At 35.7% G+C, this 22,622-nt stretch overlaps 1 protein-coding gene and 2 long non-coding RNA genes across 8 annotated transcripts; all 3 read left to right on the top strand.

The window, feature by feature from the left end:
* The first annotated feature begins 186 nt into the window (after window positions 1–186).
* Window positions 187–6,309, top strand: LOC147864783 (TOM1-like protein 1). Its single transcript, XM_087318947.1, has 3 exons — window positions 187–791; window positions 1,792–2,049; window positions 5,569–6,309. Exons 1-3 carry the CDS (start codon window positions 231–233, stop codon window positions 5,878–5,880), a joined length of 1,131 nt encoding a protein of 376 aa, XP_087175073.1. The 5' UTR covers window positions 187–230; the 3' UTR covers window positions 5,881–6,309.
* Window positions 3,441–5,232, top strand: LOC147864784 (uncharacterized). The gene is made up of 2 exons (XR_015529725.1): window positions 3,441–4,911; window positions 4,993–5,232. It is a non-coding gene; the product is annotated as an uncharacterized LOC147864784 (long non-coding RNA).
* Window positions 6,310–11,516: 5,207 nt separating the features above from the next.
* LOC147864782 (uncharacterized) lies at window positions 11,517–22,244 on the top strand. Of its 6 annotated transcripts, XR_015529720.1 has the most exons (7): window positions 11,517–11,631; window positions 12,173–12,303; window positions 13,057–13,265; window positions 19,213–19,651; window positions 21,042–21,231; window positions 21,404–21,847; window positions 21,940–22,241. It is a non-coding gene; the product is annotated as an uncharacterized LOC147864782 (long non-coding RNA). The 6 variants fall into 6 exon arrangements; XR_015529724.1 differs by having other exon boundaries at window positions 21,071–21,231; window positions 21,404–22,244; XR_015529722.1 differs by having other exon boundaries at window positions 12,170–12,303; window positions 21,404–22,243.
* Window positions 22,245–22,622: the final 378 nt, after the last annotated feature.

Here is a 22,622-nt window from a genome sequence, read left to right as displayed (position 1 = left end):
TGAACCAAGCCGCCGGACCATTTAAAGAACAGTTTAACGGTTCGGTTTAGGCTTTGAGCCGAGCCGTTGCCGATTCCTAGTAACATGAGTATGATTGCTTGCTTTGATATGATGGCCCATTCTCAGCCTTCAGTCAGAGAGAGCATTTGTTTGGTTCATCATCCATTCTTTCTCTCAGAACCCCTCAGAAATTCTCCTTCCCCCCCTGCCCCTGTTCCTCTCTCCCCGACATGGCCGAGAATCTCAAAGAAAAGCTCTCCTCCCTCAGCGGGAAGCTGAAGCTCAGCGGTTCAGAAGTAGGGAAGAAGGTTAGCACCGGCATGGCTTCTGTCAACGAGAAAATGAGAGATCTCTTCAAAGCCACCACACCCACAGACAAATTAGTAGAAGAGCTAACCTCCGAAGACAAGCTTCTTAACAATCAAGGTCCGGATTGGTCTAAAATCATGGATCTCTGTGATGCTGTTCGCAGCAAAGAGATCAGCAAACAAGAGCTGGCAAAAGCCATGAAGAAAAGGCTTATACTTAAGAATCAGAATGCTCACACAGCCATTGATACTAATGCCAGGGTTCAACTTCTGACGCTCACACTTATAGAGGCGTGTGTGAAGAATTGCGATGATCTCTTTGCCGAGATATCAAATGAACATGTCCTTGATGAGATGGTGAAGATCGTTGATGATCCAAGTACTCCAATTGTGACGAGAGATAAAGCTCTTAAGCTTATTGAAGCTTGGGGCGAGTCAGCTCCACAACTTCGTAAATTTCCAATGTTCGAAGAAACGTACAAGGTATAAGCCCCTCCCACAGATTTCTCATTTCTTGGTTTATACAGTTCTTTTTTTTATTCTTTTCACAAAAAACTGCCTTTCAATCTATCCAAATACTTTCTAGTTGAGAGCTTCATTAGCATCTTGAATATCAATTCGTTTTTATGCACATAGAATTCACAAAATTCTAGTTTTATCCATAGAAAACATATATAAAATTTCCATTGCCAGAGACTAGGGCAACGATATTTGGATCTTTAACATAATTGTTTATCAATTGTGATAGGCCAACTGACTTAGGAACGACTCTGACTTCATAGTTTATGCTATATCTTATGTATAGAATCTCAAAATTTGTCTACTAATATATAACTGTAGTACATTGCATTTGGTGCCCTTCCAAACTATTTTTAATGCATTTTATATTAGTTTACTCTCCATATAGAAATTGAGGAACTCCCAAACTATCTAATATAGGGTTTCTTGGTTTTAGCCAATTCCATAAATCCAGCGTACCAGATAATAATGGATATGCCTTTAAAATGAATTGACATATGCATATAACTTTAATATTTTAGCATACAGAAGGGAATGAAGATTGGGGTTATGCCCATTAGACAGATGGTGTGGATAAGTATGGTCTTAACACAATGATGATATAATGGATAAATTAAGACCGGGATACCCTAATGTACATTGTTCTTCTGTGATTATTCTCATAACCTATACTTGACTTTGTCATCATGGTAATTTGACTGGTAAGTTGCTCAATAGAATTACCATCACATTCTTGAGCTATCAAGTCTACACATTCATATCAAACGTACATGAAGAATCCTCTACTTATGATTTAGAAACAAAATTAAGCATCTGGCCAGCCAGTTGGCCTAGGCTTGGGAGGATTGGTTGGGTAAGAGAAAAATACTCTCACCTTTAGTTTACTTAGATATCATGGTTAATTTACATTATTATTTTAATCAGGATATTGTCCCTCCCACATGAATCATGGTGTGTCTTGCAGAGTTTGAAGTCTCGAGGAGTGAAGTTCCCACTTCGGGATCCAGAAAGTTTGGCCCCGATATTTACTCCACCTCAGTCTGCCTCTAGAGCTCCTATTGAAAATAATTCTTTGTCACAGAGGGTTAGAGAGGAGGGTCTAATCAATACGTATGGAGATCTTAACATTACACAAACTGATGAATTGTTCCATACTGCACGCAACTCTGTAGACTTGCTTTCAACTGTTTTGACATCCTCACCCCATCAAGAAGCTCTTCAGGTAATAAGTTTTCCTTCTTTTATCAACTGTGAATGATATGCATGGAAACAAAGTTAATTTTTCTATACTATGTGGACTCATATAGCTCAAATTGGATGAGATCACTACTTCACTTTCTGCTATCTAGGTATATAAGAAAACAAAATTATCAGATGGGAAAGAGGGCAGTAGGTAGGTTCTATAGTTTCCACTATAATGAGTGTATGTCTAACAGATTTTAACATAAAGGGTGGTTTTTGATAATAGTTGTGGGCAAGCTAGAGGGATAATTTCCATCTTAATTGAATCATCATGTTTTTTTGCTGTAAAGATGAGTACTTGATCTGCTAGGACATTATTTAACCTCAGCATAGAGTTATATGATTTCATATCTTCTCATTATATGGTCCGTTTGGAGTCATGTGAAAGGGTAATTATGATTAAGTTCATGAGTATGCTACCTGTGTTAACTTACAATGTTTGTGGTCCAAAGAAGCTTCACAATATATAGCCTTTTTTGTTTTATCTTTGACGCACCAGATGTGTTGTGCTGGCTTTGAAACCCTAAAAACCGTGATACATTTTTGATGGCTAATTTCTTACAGTCACCATGAGTTATGCTGTGTATATGACCTGCATTGCGCATGACTATCCCATTCACTATGACCTTCATAAAACCACTTCAATGCCCATAACTTCATACTACCCGAGGGCTAGGTTAATTCACACTACCTGAGGGCATCCCGGCTGCCTTTTTGCTCTTAGCATCCTTCCTTGAGGATGAGAATGCAACTCCGGGCAGTGTTCCACCTTGAACATTTTGGCTCAGTTCTTGCCCATGACCCCGTGTGCACGCCCTACACAATCTTGAGAATACAAGAGAATAATAGGAGCGAGGGATTATAACAGTACACAAATGACACTATAGATTAACACCGTGAATCTGCTGACAACATAAACATTCCTTTCTATACAACAATATTACAATCATAATCCCTTCTCAACAACACCACTTGGCAGTTTATATAGTTATACGTGGTGGGTCTCTGTTAGCAATTGGCAACGGTTTGGTTCGAACTGAACAGAACTTAATTGTATAAATGGTTTGGTTTGGGGGAACAATGGTTCGGTTCTGTTCAGTTTGAGCCTTTATCAGGTTAGTGGTTTCTAGTTTAAACGGCTTAACGATTAGGGTTGACACTTTCATGAATATTTCGTGACCATTATCTTGAACAACCTTTTAACTTATGAGGCAAATTTTGGCATTTTAGGAAACCTTTGAAAATCTGAATATTTGAATAATGGCTTAATGGTTTGAAAATCTCCTGAACTGTTTGGTTTGAGCTTGGATTCCTCAACAGTTTGGTTTGAACGGTTTCATGTTCGGTTCGGGTTAAGTTTCAAAATTTTTAAACGGTTTGGTTTTAAATGGTTTGAGTTTGAGACTCCCAAACCAAACCAAATCAAACCAAATTGTTGCCGATTGCTAGTTGTGAGGCCTCTGTTCAACTCTAATTACCTGCTCATTAGCCCCCCTGAATAAGGGTACTTTTCATTCCTAAAGAGTCATACAGCTTAATTAACTTTGCCTATGTTTTGTACTAAGATAAGAATGGTGGCGTACTGGCTTTTTTCACACTCGCTAGACAGCTAACATATAGAAAAGGAAAAGTAGAATGGTAGCACCATACTTAGTTCTTATAGGAAACAGGGGAATAAAAAAAACAGATTATCCAAAACTGGGAAACAATAGATTAACACCGCGATTCTGCTGGCAACATAAAAATTCCTTTCTATATATGGTGCCACTTGGTAGTTTATATAGTTATACATGGTTGTGTCTATCCTGCTGTCCAGCTCTAATGACCTGCTCATTAGGGGATCATTTTCATTCCTAAAGAGTTATAAATCTTAATTAAGTTTACCTATGTTTTGTGCTAAGATACAACGATGGCCTTCTGACTGTTTCACACTCATTTGACAGCCAACATATAGAAAAGGAAAAGTAGGGTGGTACCATACATAGTTCTTATTGTTTGAACTGGGAAACGGAATAAAATCACTAACATTAATTTTATAGGTTATATGTATATTTTCACAGTAAGCTAGGAAAATATAAAATGCAATAAGGTTATATAGCTCAAAATAGCTCTCATTTAACTTGAATATGTGGCAAAATTGAAAAATCTCTAATCAACTAGGAAAGAAAAATGCAAAGAACTAAAACAAAGCATATGTTATCTAGATTCAAAATATACAGTCTATTAGATTCAAAATACATTTTAGTTTTCAGAAACAGCCATTTGCCCTGAGGTAGTGGCTTGATTCAGAAACAGCCGCTTCTCGGGATTATGCTCGTAAGATTTTCACATAATGGCCATGGCTTGATGCATAATCTGAGCTCATAATCCCTTTCTAACTTCTACCGTTCATTCATTATATATGACTCTGCTTTTATATATCCTTTTGAAATTCAAAAATTAGTGGAGGCGTTGATTGAAAAGTTCGAAAATAGGATGGCCCAGCTTTGTTATGGCTTCAGATTTGACAATTGTGTCAGAGAGAAGTGATGCATCGTTATTTTTTTGAAGATTTTAGATATTAATTGCTGCCTTAGATCATTATTTGCCAAATTTCATGAAGAGAGATGTGTCTGTTGGGCTTTACATTCAATTATGGAAATTGAGAGTGAGGTCAAAGAAACTGAATCCCTTGGAAACTACACTAGTGAAAACCACTTTTGTAAGTGAAATTTAGGAGTGAAGAAAACCTTGTGGTAAGATGATGCCTATGGAGGAGCATTTCAATATCTACAATAAGATGCAGAAAATTTGTTCTTGGAAAGGTTAAGAATTCATATTGAATTCAGAAGAATAGCATGAGGTATCTGACACTTGTGATTTAAATAACATGCTAGAGGGTACGTTGTCAAATTTAAAGTTCATCGATAATGTGTTGTAGCAGTGGAGAGTAGGAGTTGGTAGAGTTGACGGCAGTTCATGAAGAGGGGAACAGGAGAGTAGAAATCACAATTTCTTAGCATGGGTTTGAGATAAACAATTGATGTTATGACATGGGCAAAATGGAACACCAGCTGTATGCTTATAAAGGTTCAATAAAGGTAAGCTCAACTCAAACTGTTGATTCAGCTCATTGCATTGATGTTTTAAGGACGAGAATAAATTGAAGGTTAATCATGTAATAGCTTTGATTTTTTTGTTATTTTTCTTATATTTTCCCTTCCTCCATCCTTCTACATCTTCCATTTATGACAATATGGTTCAAATGAGGTAATCACGATTCATATTTTTGTGACTCATTTATGTCCAAAATACATGAGTTTGATCCCAGAATAAGTGCAAGACACTTAATAAATAACGTCGATATGTTTTGTTTAGAATGTTGTGCTTGATCTAAAATGTAAAATTAATTGTTTTTTTCTATCCTTTTCCTTACGTTAATCATAGCAAGGAAAGAATAGCTTGTTTTCTGAAACTTTCTCCATTACTTTGTGACCTTAAAAACTTCTGGTAAATGTAGGATGAACTGACCGCCACTCTGATAGAGCAATGCCATCGCTCTCAGTTCCTCTTGCAAAGGATTATTGAACGAGTGGGAAATGATGAAGCGATGATGTTTGAGGCATTGGATATCAATGATGCACTACAAAAGGTTCTTGCAAAGTATGAGGAAATGAAAGCATCTTTTTCATCAGAGACTACATTGCCTCTAAATTCAGCAGGTTCTACAGAGGAGACTACTATGCCATCTTCACATTTATCATCTATAACTGAGGAAACTGGGTCAGATGGAGAAGCTTCATTAAACACAAATTTGCAACATGCTGCATGATGTAATGACAGTTTTCAAGGAATAAAAATATAACATCTTTTCTGGAGTTGTGCTTGTTTTCCTAGTTTGCAGTCTTGTACAAAAAGGCTAAAACCAAGATTATCAAGGATAGAGAAACATCTGAATGGCTTTTTTGTATGGGAAATGTCTTCATGGATGAAAGAGCTTAGCTGGAGAGGCATTAATTTCTTCATCGATGTGTACAACCACTCGTAACAAGTGGCATACATTTGCTAAATAAATTTCAGTGAGCATTGAGCACCTGATTCAAACTTAAATCAGACATTGAAATGATGTTATGTTGGTAATTCTACAGTTGGACATCCTTCGACAACCTTGAATACGATGTAAATGTATTATGCAGAGATCATTCTATTAATTGTTTCTCAATGGTGGTTTTCAAAGCTTATTTCAGGAAACTTTTCTTTGCATATGAGCCTGAGTACAATATGAACTCTTTCTAGCTGTTTTAATTCTCTTGTTAGGTGTTTAACAATCAGAAATAATGATTATACCTGAAGTACTTAAAAGTAGATTTACATTTTTCTTGTCCTAAATGCACATGTCTAACTTTACATTTTGTGCAAAGTCACTTTGAAAGAGAGATCTCATCAGCAATAGGAAACATCGTGAGGATTTGTTATAGTTTAGTTAGCTTATCACATTTCTCATTTTGTTAGCTCATCACATTTCCCATCCCTTTGAGATGTCATGCCCTTCATATGCCCAAATGTCAAGGGGATAATTTTTTTTTTTTCTTGTAGTATGTAGATAAAATTGGTGTGATGATGAAATGTTGAATCAAGGTTAGGAACGAGGATTGAATACGGGTTAATTTTGATTTTGATTTTAAGAATAAGGCCAAAGTTATGGCCAAAACATCTTTTGGAGAGGGAGAAAAGCCATCATTCCTATGCTAACATGGGATCACACTAACAAAACTTTCATGCTTATGTTTTGATGTCCTATGGACTATTATTTTCCCCACTAACATGCTAACAAATCATGATGCTAACTTTGGTTGAGGAAGAAAGCAACAATCGTGTGACATTGGGAATTGGAATAATTTACTTCATTTGGTGAATTGTGGTATGTGTAAACATGGAGATGAGAAAGTGATCCTCGTATTGTTATTTATGGGGAGGAAGAATAAGCCCCAAGGAATGAGAAGTCATCCCAATATTGCTATTCACCCCAAGTCAATTGAAATATTGAGTCTAATATTTTATCCTTGGGATTGGTCATAGACTATAGTTATTTGCAACCAATCACTGGCGCCACATTAGCACCATGGCCCCCATCCAATGTTCTATTTCTTAGAGTTAAATGGTGATTAACAATGTGATTTGCAGTGCCACAATAAGTCACAATCATTTTCTTTGATTTCATTCCTACTAAATCACTCCCCAAAATTCATGTAATGCATGCATAAGAGAGGTCATTATAATAATAGCTTAGAGCATGGAACTTTGAGATAGAATGTCACATCGTAGTCCCATTCCCATAATCTTGGATGACATAGAGAGCAAGAAGGCTTCCTTCGGGGTAAAATTTAACTCAGCTAACTTAGCTAGTTGTGTCTATGTTGGTTATTTTATCAGTTACGCAAAGTGAGATCGGAGGAGTTCTTAATAAAGCAAGCAAGAGAGAGGGGTACACCGTACATTAGTGGAGTTCTGTTAAACACGAGAAGGGTTTGTATGGCCTAGCATTTTCCTAAACATACACATTAATGAAAGGAAGGAAGCATATCCATACATCACATCTATCTTATTTCTATCTATCTATATGTATGTATGTATATATGTATGTAATGTATATATGCATACATACAGATAGAAACATATATATTTGTATGTATATGTACATATATAGAATACATACAAGCTTGTGTCTAACTACAACCAAAAATTAAAGAGGACAAGTGAGGGAATCGCGGGCGGGGACGGTGTAGGTTGCTCAACTGATGGCGCGTGTGATCTCCACCGTCCAATCTGGATAAAAAGCCGACAACGTCTGTCACCAGGAGCCCAACTCTGACACAAGGAGCCTGACTCTCTGACAACGTCTACCACCAGCTGTTTGACAGCCTTTGTCACTAGGAGCCCGACCAACTTTGGGTTGGAGCCCGACTCTCAAAAAAGTAAAAGTAATAAAGAATAAAATAGAAATATATTATACTAAAATAGAAATGAATAGGGTATTGGTTAGAGTTACTCTTAAGTTTTGCTAGGTTTATGGTTCAAATCCTTCTTCTTTTTTAATTCTTTCTCTTTGGTCTTTTTTCTTCTTCTCACATGCTCATAAGATGCAATAAGTATGATGCCGTACTAGAGAAGCATGATATTCAAATCCCACCAAGAAGGATGAGCATATAAGCACATTAATTACCTTCACACAAATTTTAACTACAAAATAGCAAACCCCCTTCACAAGGGATCACATATATGATGACATGTTTAATTGCTCCCATAGATCGAAATTTGATGAATGGAAAATAATAGTAGATTCTATTCTACTCCATTCTCTCTTAACACCTGAATTCAATAGAAGTGTTTCATTCTTTTATACCATTACTCAACTACAATATCTCATGATAATAGGACATGTTTAGCATGTATTGAACTCATATATTAGTATTCTTGTATGATTGTCTATAAGATTGAATTCTTACCCTTTTTGAGCATTGAACAGAAAATCCTTGGTTTAACACACCCAAAATCCTTACTAGAAGATAGATTTTTTAATGGAATTCTCACAAGTTGGGTTGTTGTTAAGAAAATTTTAATCCGAAAAATGCCTTTGACAATGGATGATTTGTTGAGACAACCTTTGACCTCGAATTTTCTCTTCTCTGACGCAAGAGGTTTTTTGCTTGGTAGCCGCCCCAGGCTAAATTGGGCTGCTTTGGATGCATCAGTTGCATGTAATGTTCTTTCATGGGGATGCCATGTTATGAATTGTCTATTATAATCTTTATCAATGCATTCAGTTCGAGGAGGCGTTGTTATGAGTAATGATATGCAAATGGCATTGGGACAATTTATGGCTTCATGGTCTCCCTTAAGTAAGGTTTGGTTATTTTTCTCCTTTAAAAGTTATTTTAGGAGCTAAAGTAACTAATGCTACGGGTGATGCTATGTATTTTAATGTTGATGATGAGGGTAGGTTGTGGCATGTATACTCTGCATCAGATGTGTGGATGTCCGCAAACACTTTGGCCATTCAAGTAGTCGCAAGATCGGGGAAAAAATGGTCTTTGGATCCACCCTTTCAAGAATGCTTGTTGTATTGTTCATTGTGGGTTTTTAAAAAAAAACCTCTTCAAAATTTAGATTGGGATTTGGCTGATTATCAATGGAAAAAGTCGACTTATGGTGGAAATGGTAAACATTTGGAGTTTTTCCAATATTCAGTTAAGCTAGGTAGAAATTTATTGTTGCAATCAAACTATAAATGTTCTGCTGCCATGAAGCACTGGCCTGAGAATAATGTGCAGGAATTACAACTTGCAATTTTTTGGAAATGGTTGTGGAGCATGCAATTGCTGAAAAAAGTTATTTGCTTTCAATGGCCATTGATTCATTATGCTCTTCCTATTGGTGATTGGTTGAGACAACATCAACAATATGCTTGTGGATTGCATTGTGGCGCACCTATTGAATCGATTTTGCATGTGTTTTGGTTATGTCCCAAGATCAAGAAATTTTGGAGTAAGTTGTTTTTATTGTTGAGACAACACTACTCTCGATCAATATTCTCTTGGGGTGCAATATTGTGGGGTGTCCTTCATGGAGAGGTTATGAGGTATGAAAGTATGCATGCTTCTCATGTTTTTCATTTTTCTTATGGACACCTCTCTCTCACCTCGTTTCCTTCTTCTATTTCACGGTTCAAAATTAAAAATTTGGTCATTTGGCGTATAATCACGTCATTGGCTCTTTGGATAATATGGAAAGCGAGATGTGATTCTGTTTTTAACAATGCCCATATACAACTCAACACTATGCTTATTGAATTCTGGATGTTGTTTCTTCACACACTTCATGGGCAATATGATGATCTGCAGGGTTCTTAAATGAGATTCGAATGTTGATGTTTAGTTATATAGAAGTAGATCATCACCCTTAGAGTAGATCATAAGTAAATCCATTGGCATAAGAGTGTATCATAAGTAAATCCATTGCATTACTCATGTTGTCAATTAATCATATCCTCTAAACAAAATCCATTGCATACAAAAACCGAAAAATCAAAACTCCATCCTCTGAACAGAATCAAAACTCATCAGCATATATACAAACAGTTTCATATAAACAAGCTTTACATCCATGTTACAAATAAGAGGCAAGAAGAAGATACACAAGACGTATAGATGCCATATTACAAAATCAACCATTTACAATAGGCCACAATCATTCAAGTTGCCTTGGTTACAATATGCAAAAAAGGTTGGCAGCCTTGGTTCCAACGTACTAAAAATTTACAACACTGTTACAAAAAATTGATACAAAAAAGCTTGATAATACACTAATATCATATATTTTATGTTACAAAGTATAACATTTCCTCTGGTTAATATATGGGAAAGCCCAAAATCCGGCGTGCCCATTTTGCCAACGTTTTCGAAGGAGCTCCACATCTTCGAATCCGAACCATTGCTCCTTACCCTACACCAATGCACACATTTGCTGCAGCTCTTACAATAACAAATGCCATTATTCAATACTTGGGCCATACTTACAAAATCTGTTGAATCGAATCCTTGAATGAACTCCTCATCCAAATTATAAGCATCACGTAAAACCTACAATCTGTCCCATTGGGTTGGGTCAGGATATGCAATACATGATGCCGCTCGTCGCTAATGATGCAATGGTCGAGTGCAACAATAGAGATATGACGTATCACCAAATCACCCAATGTCTTCAAGCTGACTGTTAGTGGATTATTCAACGGGTCACAATAGATTATTGGGCTCCTCCTCAGCATTTCTTCATATTGATGCTGAAATTATAATAATGCATTTATATGATACATTTGAAAAATGGAACAACTAAGTCTCTCACCATGTTAGAATATGAAACCATGTGATCAAATGTAAATGAAAAGAAACCCTAAACGATGTAAAAAATTTAAACAACCATGAAAATACATACCTATTATTGCCTTCATTTTGTAGTTCAAATGTAGGTGGTTGGGAAGTGCTCGCTGGCGGAAAGTGGTGCTCCTCTTGGATTCTGGCGGAAAGTGTTGCGCCTCTCTGATTTTGGTGGAAAGTGGTGCTCCTCTCTGATTCTTCCCTCCAAATACCCTAAAACTCTCTTTTCAAAATAGGTTCAAAATGAGTGATTCAGGGTTTTTATAGTCAGTGTTCATTAATAATGAGCGGGGCTCCTTTTGACAGAGTCGGCCTCCTAGGTACAGAGGCTGTCAGACAGTGGAGGGGGGCTCCTAGTCGGGCTCCCCAAATAAGTGACGATTTCTTCACGTGTTTTTTCCCCCCCCACATCAGACGGTGCAAATCGCATGTGCCTTAGGCTGAGCGACCAATGTACTTTACACATACATACATACATACATACATACATACATACATACATATTATCGGTATGTAACAATGTATGCTTGGATGCAGAACACAGAGCCCAAAGACTTTTGTCAAGAACTGTGTTTCCATGGGGGGTTGTTCATCTTCTGCTAGTTCTCTGTCTTTCCGATTCGGTGCATGGTGTGGAGTAGGAGGAAAAGGTGGGATTTTCTATTTTCTTCTTGAATTGTGAATGGAGAACACAGAGCCCAAAGATCGTAGACTTTTGTCAGGAACTGTGTTTTCCATGGGGGTTGGTTCATCTTTTGTGTGTTCCTTTGTCTTTCCGATTCGGTGCATAGTGTGGAGTAGGAGGAAAAGGCGGGATTTTCTATTTTCTTCTTGAATTGTGTTTGGAAGAGTATATTCCTTCAACATAAGTCCAAGAGTATACTGATCAAATTGGGTATATGAGAAATCTCATGGTATTCTAAAGTGCTTCTTAACATTGCAAAATGAAAATCCCAACCCTGGAAATATCAATGAAATACAAGCTTAGCTACCTATTCTTAGAGATAATTTAAACAACAGAGTAAGTTTCACATGATCAATCTTTGCTTCATACTGTTTTTTCTTTTTGCTAAATATTATAGCAATTATCTCAGCATAAAAGTACCTTGATTATAGGTTTGGTTGATTCAAGAGTACGCTTACATATTTGGAATTATCTAACTGCACATTTACATCGTGAATATGCAGCAGTGATGACCTATACAGAAAAAACATGGAAGTGGTCTTCTGGAGAACCACACATGCAGAAAGTGCTGGAAAATTAACACTGATGGTCTGTTCAAGTAATTATTGCACAAATCATGGGTCTTGCTGAAGTTCAGGTGCAATACTACTATATGTGAAAATTTGAGTGCCTTGTCAGTTATTGTATGCTTTTGTGAATAGTTGTTGAATGCTTGCAAGATTTAACCAAATTGAGATGAAGCATTAGGTCAAGAAGTTCTATACATACCTTTTTTTGTTGAGCAAACACTTAAGCTGGAAACATGCACACTATGCAAATACATAGCTTAACAGTTTTGTTACTACTGGGGAAACTTAACATGAATATAGAGCGATCCCAAATAACAATTGTTGTTGTTTACTTGTGGCAAAATGATGTTGTAATGTAAAGCCATACTGTGCAAAGAAGTAGACGAGTAGTCTTATATCTTGTTGTTAGCCGCACTAAATGGAGAGAACATTATATCTTGTAAATCGTATCAGGAAAAAGATTGCCTCTATTTATGAAGGATGTATGTAGTAATTGGAGAATGTTATGGATGCAACCCCAAGCAATCAAGGAGCTTCTTGAAGCTATGCACATGTGTTTGAAAATATGTATAAGCTAGATGTAAAATGTAATAATGCATATTACATAGATGGCTCTATACCATTTGCTCAGTTGCATCTTTCTTGGTGATGGGGAAGGGAAAATTTAACCTGGAAGAAAATTCTATCTTTCTTGAGAGTGAGACAGTGGTTAATGCTTCCAAGGTTGGGAATATTAACATCAACGCCTTTACATTTGAACTCTTTTGATTGGATGGTAATTGTTCACCGTGTGTGTGTTGAATTTTGTGGTGGCGTTCCAGGTTAAACACATCAGCAGACCATTGGAGGTAACTAGGGATGAGACAGAAACAAGGCTTGAGAACACAACAACTACTGTTCTATCAATATTGATTGCAATGAAACTGGACATATGCTTAGGAAAACATCAAAGGTGCTTTTCTATAATAGAGAACTGTTTCGGTGATTTCTTAAAGAATACACTTCGAGCCCAAACGTGATGATCTATCAGGTACTTATTGTTTTTGCTGTTGATTAGCTTGACATTTCGAATTGTGGTCTTGAATTTGGTGACATGTATGTGTTCATATGGCCATTTTAAGATTTAATTTGGCATTTTCTTTTCTAAAAATGACAGCTATGTTTGTGTGCAAACAGTCCTTCGAATTACTAAGCTCCAAATTATGATTGCGCTCATTATTTTGGATAATTTGCTAACTCTTTTTATGTGACCACATTACACAAGTTCACTTGTCCTTTGCATATCACTCGTTATGTGGATGTTTCCTCACTACCTTGTGTGTTTGCCCTTGATTGGGTGTTTTTCACAAGGCTGAACCATGGACATAGTTCCCGATCAAATGATCCTTCACCTTGCTTCATGCATAGAAATAATTTTATAAAATACATGGTCTCTACCTTTTTAGTTAAAAATGTATTTCATATTGAAATATGCTTGAAATGCATGCTATTTGGCTTCTAAAATCATCAGCAAAATTCAAAGCTACAGGCTCATGGGTGCATGAATTGAGTTCAGGTAGACTTTATTCATGATTTCTCAATCAAATCATTTTCTCAATCGAATATTAGAGAAAAGGATTCTATGTATGCCCTGTGATGGGATCTTGTGGATGTATTGGCTGTCATGATTGTGTCATTGACATCTTCATTACTATTGGGACAATTGACTAGACCATCTCCCTTTTATTGTGTCCTCGGATGTGGAGGTATAAGTCTATTAAGTTCACTTAATTATGTGGCCAATGTGTTCATTCAATTCTTATGGTGTTTGAATCTAATGCTAACACTATCAAAACCCACGTCTTTGGCCACAACTCTCAATGATTAATTCAACCCCCAATGCAAGCTACATCCATAGATTGACATATTCGCATTCGTGGGGTTTCCCATTCGAATGCAAACGAATACGAATACGAATGGTTAGTCAAGTATTCGTTTAACCCCCCCCCCCCAAAAAAAAAAAAAAATTCCTAAGATAAAAAAAAAAAGAACTTAACAATAAATAGGGATAATGAAAGAGGGACTTTTGGGACTTGACACTACTAAAAATTTATAATAAATGTATAGTCGTTTTATTTTTAATAAATAAATAAAATAAAATAAAGGCTGATTAATTTCTCACTTTTTATTTCCTCAAAATTTATGGATATTTTTATCTTGACATTAAAAATGGTACTTCAAACTAATTATATCTTCAAAGTTCATACTAATAGTAATCATATTTGTATAATAAATATAAAAATATTCATTTAAAAAAAATTAATTAATTAAAATAAGTTTCATAAACTCTCTTGACACTATAATCTATTAATGAATAATTGTTTTTTTGGTGAAATACATTTATTTAAATAAATAAATAATTTTTTATATTTATTTTACAAAACGAACGGTTTTTTAATATTCTTGGGGCCATTTTGTATTCTCGAATATTGAGAATATTGCGCATGGAGAATAACACGAATATCACGCATGTGTCAATCTATGGCTACATCTATGTTCCAGCGAGCCAGCATGCCTGTTAGACCAATCACTAAGAGTATCTTGCATGAATTGCTTGAGCAAAACATGTTGGTCACAACGTATTTCCATGTGATCAAAACCTTAAAGAGTAATTAATCTATAAATATTTTAAATAAATAATTTGCAATAGAGTATTGTTCCATACAACATAACATCCAATTGAATTGCATGGTAATATTGCTCCATATTATATGTATATCATGCAATAGGTTAAATGGTTGTATTTATGGCTCTGACCCGATTTGGAAGAATATATTCATGGAATCTTGTAGCATGTACGCTACTTGAAAAGTTCGATAATTGTTGAACAATATTTGACAATTCCTAGTGTAGATAATTGCGGCATTGAGTGTTTGAGCAATCTGACATTGTGAAGAAGTGAGCATAGTTTGCGGTTCTCTTAGATTTGAACAAGGAAAGGTACATGGTGGCAGAATTTAGTCGGTCAAAGAAACCCCCCTTTAGTCAAGCATATCTACAAGTTTGGAGATTTGTGGCCCTCTTCGTGGAATGTTTCCACATTAGTGGGTTAGGATCAGGTGAAAGGGAACAAAGAAGAACCTACACCCCATGATGATTCAAGTGGGAGTAAAGATCCACAATAGAAGAGGATTTGAATTTCCACGAAGCATTGAATGAAAGGGAAGTATTGTAACTAGTGTTGTGCTATGAAGGTGCCCTAAGTAGAGCACATGGCATAACATCTTAGCTATATTGGCCTTGTAGTTAGTGCTCAAGAGAGGCTAGATGTATTGAAAGAGATGAGAGTGTTATTGATGCCGTTCCAATAGTAGTGTTGTAATGTATTTTTGATGTAATATTGCATTCAAGCATCCAATTTTGACTTTCATTGGTTCTTTGCGAAGCTTGTTCGTAAAGATTTTTGAAACCTTCTTGTGAAGATAGAGCTGGGGATGATTATAATGTTGATAATTGTGATTTTATTAATGCTCTTCATTTTTAATTGATCAAACAAAACAAAAAAGATGCTAAGGATTGTGCAAAAGAGGATGTTGAGGAGATGGTGATGGAGACCAAGTCTATGTTGGCAGTATTTGACGAGTTTTATGACCCTGGTTTTATTTTGTATTCAATTTGTTAACTTCCTTTGATTGCATGGATTAACTAATGTTTAAATTAATTTATAATGCTTATTAGTGTTGAGCATGCATATGCATGTCCAAGAGGTTTTGATGATGAGGTTTTCCAGTTGTTAGAACATGGAGTTTTGCTTTGATGGCAAAGGTACCAATCTTTTTAAGCAAATATTAGGACATGTGATGAAATGAGTTCTTGTGGTCGATTCTAATGATGTATTGAAACAACAATGCCTAGTTTGGGTAATTATTGGTTATAGTAAATCATTGTTTTAGGAATCATTATTAGAATTCATGTATTATATTAATAAAGGTTTGGTTGCAACTATGCTAATTCTTTAAATAATGTTATCTGTGGGATTGTAAGTGTATGAGTGTATAAGTGATGGTACGTAGATAGATAAGTGAAGTCTGTGTTAAAAGTCATGTTGTAAGTGTGTGGAAGTGTGCACAAGAGTAAGTGTGAGTATATTATATGTGTAAACACATGCACATTTATGTGAATGTGTGCAAAAATGAGAGTGTTGTAAAGTGGGTTTAGGTTATTGGAGGATTATGTAACTAACCCGCAAGACTCATTGAATGTTTTTGGATTGTGATCCTCATGAAATGTACCTATATAACCCCACCATAGGGGACATGGATAGAAGTTATTTTTGCCTCCCAAGGGGTTGAACGTGAAGAAGAAAGAGAGGGAGAAAGAGAAGAGTGACACAATTATTGAGAGACAAAAATTACTACTATCCATGTCCCCTATAGTGGGGTTATATAGATACATTTCATGAGGATCACAATTCAAGAACATCCAATGAGTCTTGTGGGTTAGTTACATAACCTTCTAACAACCTAGACTCACTTTACAACACTCTCATTTTTGCACACATTCACATAAATGTGCATGTGTTTACACATATAATATACTCACACTTATTCTTGCACACTTATAACATGACTTTTAATACAAAGACTTTACACTTATCTATCCACGTACTATCACTTAGACACTCATACACTTACAATCTCACGGATAACAAATAAATGTAGATTTTTCATGCTATGGTATATAGTTTGCAAACCTTTGGGTTAGTTGAGTATAGATATATCTTGATTTGGTCAATTTCCTTTTAAGCTTTAGTGGGAGACTTTTGTAGGACATTGTTTTAAATGTGATCAATTGGGCATTCTATGGCTATATTAGAGAATAAGATAAAGAAGATGCTACGAAGAATATTATCTTGGGATGAAGGAACATCTCATGAAGTGGATTGAGATTTTAAAGCTCTTGGTCGTGGATGTGTTAGGGAGGATGCTAATATTGTTTCTCTTTATGAGCCAAATTTAGATAAATGTACTAATTACTTGTTCAAGTATTACATAAGGGTTTGCATGTACTACATCCTCTCCGCTTGTAGAAGTTTGTTGTCTAGCCCCATGAGTACAAAATCCTTGATTAAATTGAGGTCCCACCACCATTCTTGAAGAATCAAATTGTAGCTAGTTAAACAATCTCTAATTTTGCATATGTTTTAGGCAAAGAGATCTCTTAAAGCCCTCCATGCTTGAGTTACCTTTTGGTAATGCATGGCCATTAATACGTACTCTATCCCTTTGCATGGTGACACCCTTCTCTTTTACCTTGTATTGCACTTGTGCAGCTCTTGATTTTCAACGACGTATGTTATGCTAGTTTGTATTCTATTAACACTTCCACGACCATGAGCTTTTAAATCGTGCTCCATCTCATGAGATGTTCCCTCATCCATGACCATATCAATTGTTGATAAAACAATATTCCTCTTAACATCTTCCTTATATATCCTTTTTTCTAGTATAGTTGTTGATGGTTCATTATTATATTGGTATTCAACCAAAAAATGCCTTAATTGACCACATTCAAAACAATGTCTTGTAAATGCCGCCAACTAATGCTTGAAATGGAATAAACCAAATTTAGATGTATCTATATGCAACCATCCTGGAAATTTGTAACGCGAGTCCCATAACATGTAAAGTCTACTACATTTGTTCAAAGAATTAGCATGGGAGCAACCAAAACTTTATCAATTTAAGACATGAATTCTAATAATGATTCTTGATATAATGAGTTATTCCAATCAACAGTCATCCAAATTGGACATTATTATTTCAATAAATCATTAATCGACCACAATAACCCATTCAATCACATGCATTAATTTTCTTTAAAAAAAGATTGGGACATTTGTCATCAAGGTAGCTAGATGTTCTGGTGATATAACCACATTGTCAAAACCTCATGGACTCGCATATCATGCTCAACACAATTAGGTATTATAAATGAAATCAACCATCGTTTAATCCATAGTATGTAAAATTCGTGTTCGTCTAGCATAACATTTGTTTTCCTACGTTGGAAAATGAATGTGAATGTTATTAAAACATTCTTCTGTTTTTTATTTTGTTTTTTCCCCATTTTTTTAATGTTTTTTATTTTTTATTTTATTTTATTTTTTAGGCTTATTTACCTCATAATAAATAGTTAATCCAAAAGTATGGTATTTATCATTCTTTGAGAGTGTTTTTCTTACATGAATGGTTGAAACATTCGCAAATGCGAATGCACGTATGGTTCATACTATGGAACTTTAATCCATGAAACCAAGGAAAGTTTATAAATAGAATACAAAATAACACCATGATCATAAAAAACTTGTCAAATGTTGCTAACATATAGACTTGTTCTCCATCACCATCTCAACAAAATCCACGTTTGCACAATCCTTAACATCGTACTCATTTTATTGATAAAATAAAAAATCAAAGCATTAAACAAATCATGATAACTATCAACATCAAAATCATCCCCAACGATGTATATCTCACCAACAATTGAACATATAATGTCTTCCCATAATCTATAAAATCAATCCATTTTTTGCCTTTTGAAATTTTCACAATCTCATCACCACCACACCCATCTACAAGCATCTTTCTGTTATCATATCAGACATCATAACATGGATTGAAATCAAACTTGAAATGACGATAATTTCCCTCCCATATTTTCGTAGCCACCATGAAATGCAATTGGGAGTAGGCATCGGGAAGTTCTTTGAACAAGGGTCACAATGAGGCAAAGAACATTAAAAAGGATGCTTGAGTAGAAAGTTATATAAAAACCACATAATGATACTACTATTGGAATGCCATATGCTAACAATAATCTCTCTTTTTCTCTCAATCTCTCCCCAATTTTAATTAAGCTTAGCAAGTGTCCTTGTTGATATCAATTGATGGCCAACAAAAAGAAAAGAGGAATTCATTTCTTGTATTTGAACAAAGGTGGACGAATACCAAAAGCAATCAAGAAATATAGCGAAGAAGAAAAGAACCATCCCCAAGGATTGGTTTGTGCATCGGCGTGTCTAGCTTCTTTCTCTTATTTAATTATTGTCATTATTATCGATTTGTCTTCATCATCATGATTATTGAAGCTTGATCATCGTCGTGGTCGTCGTCTTCGTCATCATCACCTTCTTCATCATCATCATTATCAAAGCTTGATCATCATCACCATCATGATTATTATGATCATGATCATCTTCTTCTTCATCAAAGCTCGAGCTTCATCATCATCATCATCAACATCATCATGAAGGAGATGTCAACAATTTCTCTTTGCAGGACTTCTTGAGGGCTTCCAGTAATTGTTACTCTAATCGGTTTCTTTCATAGACTTCCTGCGGTTTCACCTGATGGACCTCTTGTTCAGAATATCTATGTAAGTTCACTGCCTTTCCGTCAATGACATCTCATGACTTTCCATGAAAGATCGAATCTTTTTCATTGATTCCTCAATCTCATGAAACATCTTGTTTAATCACAGCCTCTCGTGGGTGAGAGATATCTCTTCTTACATGAGAACCAGATCACAGTTTGAATTTGTTTAGAATTCAATTTTTGAGAAGATGGAATTCTTCTTCTCATGATTTTGCACGTGTTGTGCGAATTTCCATGCAATTTCATCTAATTGACTTGTTATTAAGAATTCTATGTAAATTACATTTTCTTTCATATAATCTGTTTTCTTTGTGAACAAATGATAGGAAACTGTGAATTTAGGCATCTATTTCCTGGCTGAACCATGGCATGTTGATTATTTATGCTTTCTCTCTTTTTTCCATATATGTTTTGGATACCTGTATCCAGCTTACATACGCTTCTCAGCACTGAACTCTAGCAAGCCAAAATTTGAGCAGTTGTGGACATGTTGTCGATATCAGTACGAGAGGAGGCTCTTGATTCGGCATCATGTGATGGAGAAGAGCTGTCTTCCTCACATTCGTTTAGACTTGAATCTCAATATTCAACTGAGGATAACTGTTCACTTTATTTCGTTACATCTGTGTTTTCATATTGAGTGAGACATAAGTTTTGAAGATTAGATGTATTTGTGTTTCTTTTTTGGTAAATCTACTGGAAGCCTGCTATTTTGATCTGTTTTTTTATTAAATTTTGTTTTCAATTATCTCTTTCTCTCTAACTATATGCCAATGGCACAGCCTGGAATGGAATATGTGCAAGCATCAGATTTGTTTCTCTCTTTGACGATACCCCAATGACATAGCCCGTATTCTCCCATTCTTTCTCAAAGTTTAGCATCCAATAGTCATATGCCAAATTTGGAACTGATATTTGAATCGCTGAGGTTGAATTACCTCATAAACCTCTGATCCTCAAGTTTCTATCTGAACAAGGAGTCATCGAATAAAACTGTATACAAATGATGGAATTCCAAAGTTATTGGGTACTCGCTTAATTAAATCTTATGATGTGTAACTTTTAGGATTATCTTGACCGTTTTCACCAGAGTCAGATGAAACTGACTAATTTTAAATGCTAATAAAGAAAAACAAATTTATCCAAGCCAGTTCTGTTTTACATGGTTCAATTAACCATAATTTGTTGGAAGTCACATGTTTAGGTAACATAAAAAATATATATAATGTGGTGATATATGCTGGTGTTTTGCTGAGTTTCAAGTTTCAGATTATGTTGGGGTGTTTTTAGATTAATCCTTATGTCAAATTTTATGAATGTGTGCGTGCACCCAAAACTGTATTTATGTCGGGGTGTTTGAGTAATAACTATTACATTATCATTGTTCTCAGGGTACAGACTATATGTATAAAATACACAGGAGCCCGTCTTCTGTAAGCATTCACAATCTGTAGACCAGAACTGGGTTCATTTTAGTAGTCAACTGGTGGGGTTATCAAAGTCTGTGCCACAGAACATTGGCTGCCATGCAACAAAAACTTACTGAAGAAATACGTGAACGCAGTGACCTGTCATATTGTGGTAAGCATCCATCACTTTCAGCTTAAAGCTTTATAATATTTGAATTGAGGAGTTTGAAATTGCTAGGCTTTTAGAAATCATTTTTCGCTGAGTGAAAAGCTATGAAGAGTCAGTAGTTGTTGAATTCAGTTTTTGTGGTGTGTTTATTAAGAATATCTTGTATTCATTTCAGGTCCAATCACTTGTTTCGAGTGACTGATGATAGGCAAAAGCACCTCCCAAGTATATGTTGAATCATCAACCAACCCAAGGTCAAACCCTAACCTCAGCAACGGTGATTCCGGGTGAACTGCTATTTCTGGCAGTGACACCAAAAGATACTGTGGCTGATGATAATAAGAACGAAACTGATTTCGAGATACTCGATTCTTTTGATATTCAGTTTCTACATCAAAAGATTCAAACAAAACAAATATCCATGCATCAGGATTTAGGTTCTGATGGTGGAGGCACCAACATCATGGTCAGAAGACAGCCATCACTCTTTGGACTAAAATAAAAAGCACTAGGAGTTGAGGATCAATCAAGTCTTCTTGGTGCACCATAATAACAGGGCTTGCTTATTGTTTGGGAAATTTACTATTTGTACATATTCCATGCGAAGATCCATCCATTTGTAAGTATCAGCACAATACCATATCCATACATTCATAAATCATTTGGATGTGATGAAGATTGTGATGCTATCTCCATTTTCAAATAATTCAGATCTAAGGAAAGTGAAGTCCGTTTTGAGCCCAATATGCAGGTTTGCCTTACCTGGTTATGGAATAATAAATGATGTATACAAAGATCAAAATTTGGTGGCCAGGTTGATGATATCTGTAGCAGTAAGGTTTGAGTGTTGTTTACAGGACCTAGAAAAGAGCAACTTCATGAGCTGTCATTAATTTCCATTCTTTTTCTTACTGTCATCCATTGCCATTCTTTTGTTAATGATTGTAACCATGTGCCCGATAAATCTGATCATAGCTCTATTAATGCTGTTTCTGTTGCGTTCACTTGAGGGGTCCACTCACACTATGGTTGATACTACCCCATCAACATGCAAATTTCACGGAGCTTCTGTTTTGGAAGCCCCAAAAGCAGCTGCGAATTATGTCTATAGACTGTAACATTGGCAACTTGAACCATGTGTCCTAATTGCAAATTGCATGAACGAGACATTGCTACCTTTGTGTCTTTTTGAAACACACTCCACAAACGTTTACAAAGGTCCATTTGCGAAATTAAAGCTAAGCTCAACCTTTACTCACCTGAAAATTTTCACAAAGTAGATTGACATTGCAAGCTTTCTTTGACAAAAGCTATTTTGTTCTTTGTATAAATTCTTTGCTTGTATAAATTTGGATACAAGTGCAGAAGCTATTAGCTTCAATGTATTAATAGAT

This window comes from Azolla caroliniana, unplaced genomic scaffold (assembly GCF_043228905.1).
Source record: "Azolla caroliniana isolate FFs.n. ecotype wild unplaced genomic scaffold, voAzoCaro1.0.p SCAF_4, whole genome shotgun sequence".
Taxonomy (NCBI): domain Eukaryota; kingdom Viridiplantae; phylum Streptophyta; class Polypodiopsida; order Salviniales; family Salviniaceae; genus Azolla; species Azolla caroliniana.
Note: the sequence above shows the minus strand (reverse complement) of the source record. Positions and strands in the feature narration are given on the sequence as shown.

Bases quoted from the DNA above. Each gene is read 5' to 3' on its own strand.
- LOC147864783 (XM_087318947.1), top strand. From the start codon at position 231: ATGGCCGAGAATCTCAAAGAAAAGCTCTCCTCCCTCAGCGGGAAGCTG. The intron at 792-1,791 runs GTATAAGCCCCT...TGTGTCTTGCAG, and splicing joins TGTTCGAAGAAACGTACAAG to AGTTTGAAGTCTCGAGGAGT. The intron at 2,050-5,568 runs GTAATAAGTTTT...TGGTAAATGTAG, and splicing joins CCCATCAAGAAGCTCTTCAG to GATGAACTGACCGCCACTCT.